At 42.2% G+C, this 15,849-nt stretch overlaps 1 protein-coding gene across 14 annotated transcripts in view; it reads left to right on the forward strand.

The window, feature by feature from the left end:
- The first annotated feature begins 3,144 nt into the window (after positions 1-3,144).
- Positions 3,145-15,849, forward strand: part of tle3b (TLE family member 3, transcriptional corepressor b) — a 30,891-nt gene continuing 18,186 nt past the window's right edge. For 5 of the 14 annotated variants that reach the window (XM_061033302.1, XM_061033310.1, XM_061033317.1 and 2 more), the window contains exons 1-7: positions 3,145-3,614; positions 4,154-4,373; positions 4,975-5,075; positions 5,295-5,358; positions 7,256-7,300; positions 13,579-13,641; positions 14,093-14,197. In XM_061033302.1, the coding sequence (XP_060889285.1) occupies positions 4,350-4,373; positions 4,975-5,075; positions 5,295-5,358; positions 7,256-7,300; positions 13,579-13,641; positions 14,093-14,197 (402 nt within the window). In that variant the 5' untranslated portion in view covers positions 3,145-3,614; positions 4,154-4,349. The remainder of the gene's footprint in view (positions 3,615-4,153; positions 4,374-4,974; positions 5,076-5,294; positions 5,359-7,255; positions 7,301-13,578; positions 13,642-14,092; positions 14,198-15,849) is intronic. The other 9 variants (XM_061033385.1, XM_061033406.1, XM_061033396.1 and 6 more) reach the window with 3 other exon arrangements.

Raw genomic sequence — 15,849 nt, forward strand, 5'->3', positions numbered from 1 at the left:
AGTATCTACAGGATTTTCAAAGTTCTAGTCTTTACTTTTTTTAATCAATTTTTATACAAGATTTGGGTATGTTTACAACAAAGTTATAGAAACAAATTGAGTTAATGGGAGTTTGTTAGTTTAATTTTCTTACATCCCATCACAGAAAGAGTTTGTTAATCATAAGATGTATTGGTGAACAAAACCATAACATGAAAAGAAGATTTGGTTTTGTGCCGAACTTCTGATCTTCCTTCATGTTTCGGAGATTCTTAAGCTTCTTATGAGTGGGTAGGAAGCACTTTTAATTTATAATCGTTTCAACATGCATTTTCAATTTCTAGGCATTTCAAAATGACCAATAAACCTAAAAATGTTAATAAGATCGTGTTTAAGAGGTTCATGGCATTAAGGTGCTTTTTGGCAACAAGGTACAAGGTGGAACTTTATCTGTTCTTGTCTTGGACCGTTTTTCTTAAACATACAGCCATCACACATGCACCCTGCAAGAATGTGTGTCCAAGGTCAAAGGTCAAGCCATGAAAGACAGAGAGGAAATTATTTCAGAGGATTTTTCTTTACAAGAAAGATGACAAAATTAGATTTTTCCCCATAATGCAATAATGAACATTCAATACTTTTTTTTAATAAAAGATGATTAAGCATATTAAAAGACTAGAATATATCTACATATTAACCTATGATTATTTTATGAATTTTCATCAACACTTTTACGTATAATTTCACATATTTTGGCAAGGTCATGTCTTACTGAAGCCTCATTTGTAAAGTATGAATATTTGTCTGATTCTGTGCATGGTTACACTGCACCTGTGTTATTGTGTGATACCACAACTTGATAGAAATTCATGTGCATCACTGGTAAGGACAGACATGTTTTCCAACATGTTTACATTTTATTTGTGCAAAGCTACCACTGGATATCTGGCAGTTCTCTGTCTTCAAGAAACACAGTTATTATTGAACCAACGTTGAAGCCATGTGCCTATAGCAGATTCACACACTATGAGAACACAAGCTACAACATGAAATAAATTGTCGATTCTGAAAAAGCTTTTCATTGAACAAAGATTCAGGCAATTCAGCCTCAAACTGCAAAATAGAGACTTATTTTGTCTGCAAAACCACAATATTGTCTGTCAGAGCTTGTAACAGAAAGAACAGCTTCTAATAAATATGAGTTACTCCAAATGTTTACAGCTTGTTTTAACTCAAACTACTATGATTAAAACTGAAACTACACAGATCATTTATCATTAAGGAAGTTCTGCGCTGAAAAAAAGCAACAACTTTAAAGTCTCCTAGTGAGTGTATATCTCACTGACATGCCCTCAGTGCATGAGTTATTATCCCGGCTCATGTCAGAGCATCTGCAGGAGGGATACATTTGTTGCTAAGCAACAGCTAAAGCTCACAGCATGCCAGTTTCAGTTATGAACAAAATTTGGTCAGACCATACTTTTTGAACCTTATGGCCTTTTGTTTTGCTCCAAAAAATACATAATTAAGTGGAGGTCTGAGGTTCACTAAAGTCTGAGTAGTTCTGTCTGCATGTTAGAAATACTGACCCTACTGATGTGACCCTTGTGCTAAAACACAAATAAATAATGATATGCATTTGATACACTTTTAACTGTGTAGGCACTGCAAAAAACATTTTCTAATTTTCAAATTTATGATAATGCTGCTTTTTTTTTTTTAGCTGAAACAAAATAGTAAAATTATTTCTTTGGTAATTTAAACAACTGCCACTAACATTTACAACATCCAAATAAGTCAATGTATTAATAAATGTCAAGCGAACTGGCCAAACTTAAGTCTACTTGTTTCAGGATATACAGAAACAATATCCTGAAAGTAAAACGTCAATAGACTTCAATGGACACTGAGATTAATAAACAGATACAATTTGTGAAGAAACAGGACAAAAGCAGATGAGTGTAACAAGCTAATGTTTGAGCGAGGTAAAAGCTTTGTTTTGCAGCAAATGTTTTCATGGAGGGGGGGTTGAAGATGGGGGAATCAAACTGATATTTAGCCCCTACTGGCTTTTTTCCTCCTGCTTTTGTTTTATGCAAGGCTCTTTTTACCACATGGTAGTGACAGATTGTTTGAGCTGAAAGGAAAAGCCATTCGAAGCTAATTAAGCAGCCATTCCAGGCACTATTCGCAGGCAGGAGGGAGAGTAGCACAGGCATTTGTCAGCGCCGGACCCAACGTGGGTTTAATTGACAACCATGGCTGCTGACTGACAGCTTTTCCAGCTTGCAGCCAATCGCATGCCGAGCAGAGAGACAGCCGTGGCACCATTGGATAAAACGCTCCGAAGAGGTGGGAGAGAGGACCCACGTGGGGGCGAGCATAGTGAGCAACACCTGATAGGCTGATATCCTCACGCGCAGACGTGTTGTGGCCCACCTACTGCTGCTGATAGGAAAGCGTGTAGATGCTTGAGGTCTCGTTAGAAATAGGTCGATCAATTCAAGTCACTCAAAGGACACTCTGCTGTAGATTAAGCGGTATTCACATCTTCTTCACACTTTCGGGTTTTGAATGAAATTTGTGCGACCTCCTTTTATTCCTGGCAAAGAAACATAACTGGTCTCTTTTTCTAGGCATCTCTATTTCCCCTTGAACTGAGAACAGAAAGTGTGATCTTCCCGTTTCATACTGAAAAGATAAGTTCATAGTGAGTGTTGCTCCCATTCTGATGGTTCGCACACACCCCAAAAAAACACCACATTTCCATCCAAATGATGTAGTTACACGATGAAGTCCATCTATGGTTAGAGGGATTTTTCTCTTGTTTAAACAAGTAAATCGTGCCCGAAACTTCTTTGTTTTTAATGATAACGACTCGCGGGTTTATCCTCACAACCTGAAACATGGACCACCGGCTGCAATTTCGCGGATATATAAATTATTGCTTTGTTTTGAACAAGCTGTTGAACGCACTGAATGTCACTTCAGATCCAAAATGGCGAACATGTGAGGTCACATTTCCGCAGCCCAATCAGAACGCCGGTTTCCTCGATACCCCCACGTGGGGGATGCAGCGACGCGATTGGTCACCGTTGCTAAACTCCTTCTGAGAATCCTATTGGTCCAGCGCGGGGCCTCTCGCGGCAGTCGGGTCCTCGTGTCAGTGCACAGTCTGTGTGTGGTACAGCGCGCGGCGGAGGAGCTGGGTATACCCAACAGCGAGCTAGTGGTGTGTTTCACAACGGCCGACATTTTCAAGAAAATTTAACCCGGTTATTCGCCATAGAAAATAATCTTTGGACTTAGTCGAAGATTCGCGTACTACTACTGGATGTAACAAAGGCTTTCTTTGAAGTTGTGAACGGCCGACAACCAGCGCCGATTGAGGGGTTTCCAGCGTCCGACTGGACGGAGAGACGCTCTCCGCCTCGGGATCACCGGGGTTTAAAGGACTCTCAAGGGGGGCAAAGAAGAAGAGAAAAATAGAAACGACGACGGACATTATCCGCCCATATCATTTTTGCGGTGACGGATACAACTGGAGGATATAAAGCGCTGTGTTTGGATACTATTTTTCTTTACCTGTGCATAGGAGAGAGAGAGAGAGAGAGGAGGAATCAGTCCAGACAAAGGTAAAAAGGGCGACATGAATAGAGCCGCTAACAAGACGGGTGGTGGTGGTGGTGGTGTGGCTTTATGGCAGCCGACTTTGAAAGCAGCAGCTCCTTGTTTTCTGATCTTCCCGGACCACCAAAACAAGCCGCTCTGTGTTTTCTTGTTTCCTTTGTGGAAGACAACTCATTAGATTTACGAGAAAAAGGAAAGGCTCATGTCGTTGAGGGCGTGTGATTGAAAGTATCAACTTTGGGATTTATTTGATACCACGGATCAAACACATTTTTTTGCACTCTTTTTATTTTCCCCTTTTTGTAATGCAAATCAAGACGTCTGATTAACATATTAGACTGAAAATGTGAAACATTTGTCGAGATAACGTCAAAATACGGATAAAAAACTACTTTATTCTAATTTTGTGAAGTAACACGAGAAAAAGTGCTTTAAAATTCCTAAAAGCTTTTAAGATTCCTGTCGATTTACAACCGAGGATCCGCTGCATTTTGCTTGTAAAGTGTTTCGGCTCCTGAGCTGTGCCATTTTCCTGTTTGTTTAGGTTCAAAAGGAGAGGCTGACGGGGGTGATACCTCCAGCGGTCGGGCTGTGAGTGTGCTCATCGCAGCCGAGAGCAGGGCTTTGTCCGCCGCCATCCTGCGTGTACAGGGGAGGGGGCGGCGGTGATCTACCGCACCTTCACTGGGATTACGGAAATAGAGAAAACAAACCGAATTCCCTTGTGTAAAGGACGCGACATGTATCCACAAGGCCGGCATCCGGTAAGTAGCTGTCTATGTCACTATTTGTAAATTGATGCAAATGCACCGCCCTTCAAAGCAGCCCAATTAGCTCTTCAGAGTGGAGCTGCTGATCCACACAGTACTATCTATTAACTGCACCAGTACTGCTTAAACGCTTCACTTTGGCAGGTGAGAGACTGGCAGATCATGTATATTTGCAAAAAAAGATCAGAGCGTTTGGTTCAAAGCAGATCATCTCCTCATTCTGTTAAATTACATGTATTTCAGTACAGTTTGTCATGGCTGCATTATTAGCTTAGAAAATGTTAATTGTGCTAGAATCCTAAAACTGAGTATGCTTTTTAACTCTCCAAACCATACAACGTTATAGTGTAACATTCCTCTCAGAAAGGATGAAGTGACCTGCCTTTCGTCGTTACAAATGTTGATATGTGAAAGCAGCTCTTTCCTCCACCAGTCGGGGCTCAGGGGAATTGTGAGGACAAATTTACCAAGAAAAAAAAAACTTGTGCACATACAGTTTACCTCGAAAGAGGAGACAGCAAGCGATATGAAACTATTTTCTGCACTGTGATGGCATCGTTTACACCGGTGGTATCTCTAACCTTGCCCTTTTCAGGCACCTCACCAGCCAGGACAGCCTGGCTTCAAGTTCACTGTAGCAGAGTCCTGCGACAGGATCAAAGACGAGTTTCAGTTCCTGCAGGCGCAGTACCACAGGTAATGATCAGCCTTCTGCAAACAGCATGGACTTCCTGGAAAGAATAGGAAGAGGAAGCTGCCTCTGTTTAGTCCTTTTTAGTAGCTTTATACAACAGATGTCCTCTGATGTTAGACTCATATATTCTCCTTTTGTATAGAATGTACTTTAATTTGATTACATACCTTATATCAAACTGATCACAAAGCTTAATTTATTTCTCTCTTCATTTCCCAAAGTCTTAAAGTGGAGTACGACAAACTGGCTAATGAAAAGACGGAGATGCAACGTCACTACGTCATGGTAAGAGCAGTCGTGTTGCTGTGAGTCTGATTTAGAGTCGTATCCTCCCTTTAGCCTCAGGTGAACAGTCACAGGTGGTGTTTTGCAAAAGCCATGTTAGTATTTCTCCCTGCGTGGTATGTTGAGTCATGGCTGTGTTTTCATTGGATAAGAAGGTGCAGGTTGGGTGTGTGTGGAGGAGGGTAGGGGGCTCTAGCAGGGGTCAAATGTCCAACCATTGATTGTGGGGTGTGACGACCCCCCCTTTATGGCTCTGGGGTCTTCTTTATGACCCCCACCACCCCTCCCTAACACACCCAACATGACCCCCTGGGGGTTAATGACTGGTCTGCCGGCTCTGTGCATGAATCAGAGGTTTCCTGCATGTTTTATTTTTACTTAACTCCCCCAGGGTGAACCAGGGGGTCATTCAGACACTTTGACCCTCCCAGGGACTTCTCAGGGATTTTTCCTCAACAATAAAGACCACAGACACTACTACTTAGGACCAGGTGTGATTCTAAAACTAAACATCACCATATTGAGACGTTTTTTTCACTATTGATATATTATGTGAGATATATGCAAAGCTCCACATGAAGTTACTGCATTTTATGCTCAGTGGATCATGTACTTGTCTTGACTCTTTTGAGTGGCATCAGACAAGAATCACCTCTTTGAATCACTCATTAGGATCACAGACTTTTTAAGGTAACAAGATAATGTTATCTCATCATCTAAGACTTTTTAACCCTTGGTTACGTTTTTTCCTATTTTTAGTTTTAGTTTAAGTAAATTATAATTATAGAGTAATTAGTTGATTGTGCTACATTAAATTCTGTCACCATTATAATAAAGCACTCTAAATCCTGATCTGTAAAATTGTACTGTATGTGAACATTTTACACACTTCACACTTTATCTCCAGAGCTCAGAAAACGCTTCTCAGCCATCAAAGTGCAATTAAAACATGCGACATTCAGTTCAGAGCTTCCTGATGATCACACATTGACAATGCAGCCTGTGCCTCTGTAAAAAAAAAAAAAAAAAAAGCCAACACAAAGCTTCTTTCTAATACAGGAAAAGCTGCATTGTGTGCATGGAAAAGAAAAAGAACAATCTTTATCTTAGAAGTGATGTAACTCAGACCCCGCTGTAAGTTTGTGTGTGCATGCTTATCTTGTTTGTACATGAAAGGAATGACTTCAACCAAACACAGCAGTACGTTTGTTAAATATTATTTTCCCTGTGAGGGACCAGAAGGTGGTGGGAGTAGTTATAATAAATGGAAGCTGTTAACTGTGTGTTTGATAAACAAGACAGACAAACTGCTCGGCTTTAGTTTGTATCTGCTGGTGGGCTCACAAGCTTTTGGCAATCAACATCAGATAATGTTGCTTTCAATAATAGCATTGGCTCTCTACTGGGGTTTTGAAGCCATAGACTGTGTTTGTAGCACGAAGACTGGCAGTGTGTGGAAGAAGTAAATGAGGACAGTAGCCAGTAGTAGACTGTCGGCTGTGGTTGCACAAAGAACATGAAGTTGTCAACCTCCTTGTTTCATGTCAGTGTGTTTTTAACGGCTCACCCCTGAGCTGCAGAAAGGATTGAGCGTGTCTCTTTTATCGTTTGGGTGCTTTGGAAAACTTGTAAAAATATCAGACCAGTGAACCAACATGTTTTATAGTCTCGTTGGAGAAAACTCTTCAGTTACTTGCGATTTTGGTTAATTTTGTGCACAAATAAGAAATAACATGACGTAAATAATACCACATAAAACGATGGAATCATGTTCTGTATCTAAATACTAATATATAATTATTGAAAATGAAACCTTCATTTGTGACATGTCTTTGTTTCAAATGTTTTCAGCTGATTGTGATATGTAATAATAACCTTTTCTGTCTTCATTTCACAGTACTACGAGATGTCCTATGGGCTCAACATTGAGATGCACAAACAGGTATGCAGCCATATCATAAATGTTTTGTGTATAGTCCCCCTTAGTGATTGAGGAATATAAACACACCTACACACACACACACACACACACACACACACACACACACACACACACACACACACACACACACACACATACCTGACCTTAGTGTCTACCCTCATCCTTAAATGGCTTTGGGAGGCGAACACATACCAGCTTTCTGTAGTGAAAAGGCTGACAGGCTCAACAACATAGAGGGCACGCTGCCTGATGGGGATGGTTTGATAAGATTAAAGTAAAGTATTTGGCAGACTGTCTGAGAGGATGTGTTTCTGTGTGGTTTGTCCTTCTGATTATGTGAGTGTGTGTGTGTGCGTTTGTGTGTGCACATATGCCTCCACTATTCTGTGTCTGCCTCCCTAGTGCCAGGCGGGCTAAAAGCTCATTAGTTCAGCTGCCACCCAGTATTGGGCATCATGCTGCAGTGGAAAGACTTCCACAGATGAATGGGGCAAAAATATCTGCAGCTCCTCCGCACCACCCAAGGAGCCAATTCAGTAAGCTGGAGGCATGAAGGCTAGAGAAGGGGGTTGATGGGGGCAGCTGGGGGCATACTGTATGTGTTCAAATCAAATTCTCTGAAGAAAAAGTGACAGTGTTTCAAATCCTTCTCATATTTTTTTGTGCTTCCGGTTGATCATTGGTCTATGAAGTCTAGAGTTCTAGAGGCAAGTGGGTCTAACCCTCAACCCTAATGTTAAGTCAGGGTTAAAGCCCCCTGCACCATAGAGAATGTGCACCGCTGAAGTTTCCAAGAGCAAGGCATTGAAAGCAAAGGAGATCAAGCAGAGACGTTATGTCAGCTGTGATCTGATATTCCTCTGGATTCTTTCATTGACTTTGTTTGGTTCTTTTGGTCCGTCCTGGTGCTTGACAACTTTGTGTGTGCCAACACAGTTTTGGAAATAAGTGCTCTCCCTTTAAGGTGTTATCTCTTGGATTTAATGTGTGTGTTTTTTTTTTTTTACCCGTGCAGAGAACAATCATTTTGGCATAAATATACAACATTAGCTGAAAATTTGAAATGGAATAAGAGTAAAAAGTCATACATTAACTGGGTTCAGGTTTTTGAACATGAACACAATCGTTGTTCTGTTTTGTTTAGAATGGTGGAATATCTTAGATTTCTAATGGCTGGTTGGATAGTTTGTCAGCGTGTGGTTTTAACATCAAAGTTAAGATGAATCATATTTTGTACAAAGATTTTAAGGTGTTGATGAAAATATAAAAACAGCTACTTTTAATAGTAATAACATAATAGTTTTGTATATCAATTTATTTAAGATGCATGAATTTTGAGCTTCTGTGATTGGCAGGTTGACTTTTCATATTGTTATAAGACATCGTTTTCCTTAATGAAACACGCTAGCCCTCTGTAGAAGTCAGATTACCACCGTCAGAAACACCGCAAAACCAATCTCTCTTGAGCTAAAGATCTGACCCAGGGACATTTAGTCAGCCTTGTGACACCCATATTTTCTTTTGTAGCAACAGGCATCAGCATAATCTTTAATCCAGTTCACTTAATAAGAGGAAAGAAATATGAATGTGATCTCAAAACGCCCCTTTTTAATCGCTCTACACTTACATTTCCATTTCTTTGATTCTGTCTCACCTTTCGCACCCTCAATTCTTTTCTTCAACCTTCTCTTGCCCTATGTCTTTTCATTGCTTTCCCCTCCTCCGTCTGCCCTGCCACCCCAGTGATGTGATGTGAATGATGGCCCTCGTGTTATAAGCTGTATGATATGATGTATGAGGGCAGGGGGAGAAAAGGGAGGTGGGGTGGAGACTGCATGGCCCTCAGATCCAGAAGGTTAATGGCATCAGTGGGAGGGAGGCCCAGTTGGAACAGCAGCAGACTGCACAATTCATCAGCTTTAGATGATTTCTCCAGGCACGTGCTGTGTGTATGCGCGTGTCTGTGTGTGTGTGTGTGTGTGTGCTAACTAGGTGTTTTCTGTTTATCAAGGAGCTCTCTGCCTCACCCCCCTCCTCCCTGTTCTTGAGCGTTTTCTGTCAGGCACTTATCACCAACAAGGAGGTTGAGGCAATGCAGGGATTGGGGGGGCAGGACTGGTTGTTGTGGGTGGATGCTGGTGGCAGTGGACAAAGCAAAGGAAAGGGGAGGAGGAGACAGGAAAGGAGCAAGAGGCTTCGGGGTAAATGGGTTAATCGACTGGTCCTCTCCTGTGCATCTTCTTTGTTTATCAATAAGCCTGGTGGAGTCGACGGACCACTCTGAATAATGCATGATACCAGCCACCTCCCTTCTCCTCCCCCCTAGCTCTCCCTCCCTGGTGAATGAGTGTTTGTGATGACATCAGTGAGAGGTAAACAGACAGCCCTTAGCGGTCCCTGTTATTGGTAGGTGGTGGGGGGGAGAGGATTATTAGATGCAGGCGGGCATATTACTTTGTAGAAGATTTATGTGTGAAAAAAAGACTTGATAAACCCACTTTGTGTTGTTATCGCTACAAAGCTGGATTGTAAACCAGGCAAATCGGCACACACACACACACACACACACACACACAAGTATATTAACAAATACTTGCATCCCTTAAATGGTAATACCAGTTGTGTCTTTACACACAGAGACACACAACTTCCCCTATACGCCTGCTGATCTGAATTGTTACTACGAAGTAATGTGTGCCCGTTGCCGGGGGGTAATTTGTTTTGACAGTGTCTCTTATGATGGCATGAGAGTGCAGGGTGGAAGTAATCACCCTCGCTCGCTGTCAATAAGTGATTTTAATTAGCGCAGCTCATTAGGCTGCCTCAGCAACATGCCCTGCTGACTTTGTGGTGTTGGTTGCTTTGTTTTTCACTACCTCTGTTCTCTGTTGTGGACCCTGTTTATCTCTTGTTTCCTTGCCTGCATCTTGATTTCAGTTCTCTCTTTTGGCATAGTGAAAGCAAACGGAACATAAATAGTTAGTGTTAGTTATAAATAGTATTTTTTCCCCCCACCATTATTATGCATTATGTTCAGTCTGTATCTGAACATCTGTTATTTTGTGTATTAATTTCCTCACTTGTTGAATGAATAAGAGACACAAAAAGTGCTTTATCGTGGAGTGTCATGCCCGTTTCCTGGATGGAGGGAGAGGGTGAGAGGAGGACCAGAGGAAGGGAGAATGGGGGAGCTTGTACAAATGAATAATTTATCGAGGATTCCTGGAATTGTTTGCCAAGGTGATGATGGCCGACCTGTCTCTAAGCCAAAACAAACTGACTACGAGAACACACACACACAGTCTCTCGAGGGAGGTTGACAAGGTTAGTGGAGGCTGTGAGACATGCTGGATTTTGATAGCCGGGCTACAAGGGCTGCTTGAAACAGTTTTACACAATTAGTGTCTCGGTGTTTGGGTGTGCTCAACCAGCCAACTGATGATTGTTTTGTGTGTTGGACGGTGTTGCTGTGGTTAAAGGGCAGAAAATACTTTGTGTGTGTGTGTGTGTACATATGAACTGCATCGTTCAAATGAAAGTTATAAAATAATGTTTACATGATGCTTTTGAATCGGATGTAATCTGTTGGAAAACAGCCCATCTTCATACGCTCCCCTGCAGAAAAAGGATGTCACTACAGTTTTGTGTGTATGAGCTCAAAATAGAAAGACATGCACATGCAAAATATCCTTCATGCATTTGTAATGAGCAAGATACCTCTAAGTGCCTCTCTCTTCCTCTGCTCTGGCTGAGAAGATAATTCCCAAACAGCCCATCTTTGCTACCCCCTCCCCCCATCATATGCCACTTGTTTTCCTCGCCAATTGAATCCTCGTCAGTGACTCTGCTCTCTACTTGCGGGCTAATGCCTGTAGCGACAAACAGCCAAATGGCTTTCAACGCACCATTGACAGAGGGATGCAATGGAGAGAGAGAGAGCCTCTCAGAGCTGTGGTGCTACTAGACAACCCTGAGTACCTGTAATTGTGGAGCTGCAGTGAAAAGCTTCTGCCGGCTCAAAGGCTTCTGTTTTCAGTGGCTTTAAGTGACAATAAACTCTTTCCAGTGCCTGTCTGTGCCGCTAAAAGCACTGTGGAAAATAGAGCCTCCACAGTAAAGTGGGAGTCATTTAAGGGTGCTGCGAGTCATTGGATGTGATGTGTTGCAAGTATTTTTTACCTTCAAAATGTCAGTGAAAAAGTAGGGTAAATAAACTGTGTGCCCATTTAAACTCTCTAACATGTCAGAACAGAGCAGAGGGACTACTTCTGAAAAGATGTAGTTAATGTAGGTGGCAATTACATTAAAGGTTGTACAGTGTGTTTCTCAGCTTGATGTGTGAGTCATGTTTGCCCTCGTATAACCTCAATTTGAGTTAAATAATGCTGGTAAATTTATGAATTAGGAATTAGGCTGAGACAAGGAAAAAAAAAGGCTGCAGAGGAAGTCTGCTCCATTGTTTTATTTCCTGGCCAAAACATGTTAACTCAAGTTTCAGAGTTAGCCAAGTGTTTGGGAACAATTAAGAAAAACTCAACTCTGCATGATCTCAGCTCTGAAAGCACCTGCTGCAACTCACCTGTCGGCATGTGCATTTGAATTCCGTGAATGATTTTGGCTCTGAAGTGGAGATTTTCTATGAGCATATGGATGCCTGTCTTAGTGAATCATTTTTTGGTGAGGGTTTGTGATATTGTTGCTGTAATAGCAGTGTATCAGAGCACCGCTGTGTCCTACAAGCCCCATGTTGCTCCCCTTGCAGCCATTTCCAGAGAAGTGGTGTGATACTGAAACACTCTAATCCTACTGTGTGTCATTGTATCCAGCCCCCGCTAATGATGATGGTTTATGAGTCTCCACAGAGCTCCCTCCTACTCTTTCTCTAAGCCCCCCCCCCACTAGTGCGACCCCCTCCCAACCTCCCCACTCTCAGTTATCCCTCATTAATTTCCCGTGCCGATCAGATCGACAGGCCGAAAATTCAATTTAATGACCTGCCTCTTTGCTGCGCCTAATATGATTTTACAGGCTGTTCTGGTCAGGGCCCCAGCCCAATTTACATAACGATCAGCCGTGCCAGATAGCGTTTCCCCAGCAACAGAAGAGAGGGGAGATGAGAGAGAAGGAGGAAAGAAGGAGGGCACGGAGGAGAAGAGTGGAGATTAGCAGGGAGGGGTGTGAAGAAGCATTTGGAGGAGGAGGAGGAGGAGGAGGAGGGAGAGTGGGGAGGCTAGATGGAGAGAGAATGCACAGTGCGTATAAGGTCAGACGGGGGGTTGTGAGATAATTCCTGACAGGCCAGCAAAGGTCCGCCCCCCTCCTCTTCTTTATTTCTTTTCCTCTCCCCTCCGCTTAAAAGAAAAGAGTGACACAGGAGGCTGTGCAAAAGGCTACTGGCACCTCCTGTCCCCCTTTTCCACTCTCTTTCTCCTCCCTCCTCCTTTCACAGTCAAAAAAGGTTAAAGGAGAAAATTAGTGGAATGCAGAAGCCTTTAAAACGGCGGGAAGGACCTCAAACCCCCCCCACACACACCTGCTGGGCCTCCACCCCTAATCTCTCAGAATCAATTAGTTCACCTCCCCCGGTTCAGTCAAACTACATTACCTGAGTGTCAAATCAGAGCGTTTCACTTCACCATTCACACCCCCCAACCCCCCACCCCCACCAACATGCCTCACCGGTTCTACTTTCTTCTGCTTTCTACTTTTGTGTTTCTCTCCTCCTACTGCTCCTCTCCGTAGAAAATACAGATTTAAAAAAGGAAATGGGTTTAGGCCAAATGTCTTGGGACATTCAAGTGCATAAGACTGACAGCACAGCAGATCCATTTGTCTGAATACAGCGCTGTAAAGTGCTCTATGTCCGTCCAGCCTGCAGTATCATCTTTCTATCCCAGCTAATATTCCAGGGTCGATACGGAGATGCCTCTGATAGATACAGAGAGTTAACCTGTCTGCCTCAGTGTGCACTACCCCCCTCTCTATGGGCCGTAATTATGAAGTATGGATCTCATTATGGTCTCTACAGCCAGATGGTATTAGCATATTTCAACCTGCTAATGAAATAAGGCCTGAGTCTAATGGAGGCGGGAGAGAGAGAGAGGTGCATTTGTTTAAAGGCCGTCCTAATTTAGTTAAGAAATACATGATCTGTCCAGAAGGACGCTGCAAACATTTGCCCTTGTGTTTTATAGGTAGTTTAACGGTTTAATTATAATGTTGCCCGTGTCATGCGGCACACCAAAATGGTTCTTACATCTACTCTTTCTTCCTTACAGACTGAGATTGCCAAACGTCTCAATGCAATTCTGGCTCAGATCATGCCGTTCTTGTCACAAGAGGTGAGTGTCACTACAGCTTGCGCCCTTTTTATGAATGAAACTCATTTATTTCATTATGTTCAGTAACTGTACAAGGCATTGTGACCCTATAAATGGTTTATGTAGGAATATGAAAGCTTCTTATCCAAGTACTTGAAATGCAGGTAGTAATAGAAATTCTAATTATTGACAATAATTGATTCATCATTGGTAAATCCTAAACCCTGGTTCTTATATATCATACTGTAATTACAATTTGAATGGTTGCAATGGACAGTAATGGTTTTGTGGTATTTACTTGGGTTAAGTGGGATAAAATGGCTCTATATTTTCCCCCCTCACCTTGAGTTCAGAGTTCTAGACTTGTCTTGGTAAACCTTTAGACCATGCAGGAAAAATTGCTTTTTTTCTGAACCTTTTGTAATGTTGTTTCTCACCAGGAATCTAATCTTTGTGTTTTTGTGTCCTGCAGCACCAACAGCAGGTGGCTCAGGCTGTTGAACGGGCCAAGCAGGTGACAATGACTGAGCTAAATGCTATCATCGGGGTACGTGGACTTCCCAATCTGCCTCTCACTGTGTGTATATCCCCTTTTCTTACTTAATTTCACCTGAAGCAAGGGGCAAAACTGCATGTATAGAGGAGCACAGGCTATCCAATACAAACATTTAGGGGGTTGTAAGCTTGCCACAGTATGATTAAGGTTTTACTTCACCTTTAAGGGCTTCAGTTTGAAGAGAAACATGTCAAGAATAACCAGGAAAAGGGCGATAGATTCAGGAGTAAAAAAGAGGTGAATTGTGGCATTTGAGTTTCAAAACGAATGTAAAATAGCAACTCCATGTCCTCCTCTCTTGTGCACTTTTGCCCCATCTACAGTGGTTTATTATGTTTTATTTGAGTTCACAATGTTTGCAATGTGCTGGCAATATGCTGTTCACTGGTGTCGTTCCACTGATTGTTAGTTAACCGTGACCTGTCAGCACCCAGTGTGCAGCTCTTAGCAGCAGCTCTCCTCTGATTTTCTCCTCTGAGGCAGAGTCAAAGAACATCTGATATAAAGTAACACAGTCCAGGCTGAGATCAGATTGTGGGGTTTCTCAGATTTCACTCTGGCTGCACTTTAATTAGATAAAAGCTTCCAGCCAACAGACTTACCCAAACCTCTGACCCTGTAGCAGTAGGATTAAAGAGCAGTAAAGTTGGGACAAGCAGTGTGACTGCAGCAGAGATTACTGCATGGAGGATGTAGCAGGTACTGAACATTTGTAAGCAGCAGAGGATAAAAGATTTCAGCTACACTCAAAAACTTATTGTAAAATACAAAGAAAAGGAAAAACTCCCAATATTCTGACTCAGGAGCACTCATACCATCGACATACAACAAGGCAATGCTTCGTCTGAAACGTTTTCTTGTCATTTAATGAATCAGTTAATTATAGTGTCTCTAAATAAAAATAACCAAAATGCCTACCACAACTTCCCTAAGTCAAGGACACCGTCTGATGTGAGCATTGGTGTTTTAATGATGACTGTATACATGTGAATTCTTTACTGAATTAATATTTACTACTTTAGTTGTAATCTGGCTGTGCGAGGGTTGTGAATGTTGTTTTCCCCTCAGCAGCTGGTCATCTTCACAATTCAAATGTGTGATAAAAATATATACTGCATATTCCCTGCTCCAGTATTAAAGTATTCTTTTGGCTTTTAACTTGCAGCTTGTTTTACACTGATTATACGTGAAGCACTTTTCTTGTGTTTGATTTAACGGAGAGTATCTGCAGCTATCGTAAGTGTGATGGAGGATAAGAGTTCACTTTTAAATCAGTAATTGACCTTTTAATGGAGCCACAACCCTAAACAGTCACTGAACCCACCAGCCTAAGGGTTTTTTTGGGGGAGGGTGTTTCACCCTTTCATCTGGTTTTATTTAACTGCTATGTGCTGAATGCTCTCGATAGTCAGCCTGGACCCAGATGGATAGTTGACCCTTTTTATTAGTCCTCTGTAGCAGAGGTTTGTCGTCTGTAAGCTGTTCTCACTGGTTGGGGGTCAAGTCTAATGAGAGGCAGATATCGAAATTCGATTAAGGTAAATGAGCCAGGAGCACAACCCGCAGTTTTCAAGATAATTACTTCCTTTTATTTTTATTCCTCCATCCAGCACAGTCAGACTGTCCACAGTGACCCTGCCTTCATTAACGGTGGGCAGGGCCAGACAGAACAC

The sequence above is a fragment of the Labrus mixtus genome, chromosome 1, assembly GCF_963584025.1.
Source record: "Labrus mixtus chromosome 1, fLabMix1.1, whole genome shotgun sequence".
NCBI classification, from domain to species: domain Eukaryota; kingdom Metazoa; phylum Chordata; class Actinopteri; order Labriformes; family Labridae; genus Labrus; species Labrus mixtus.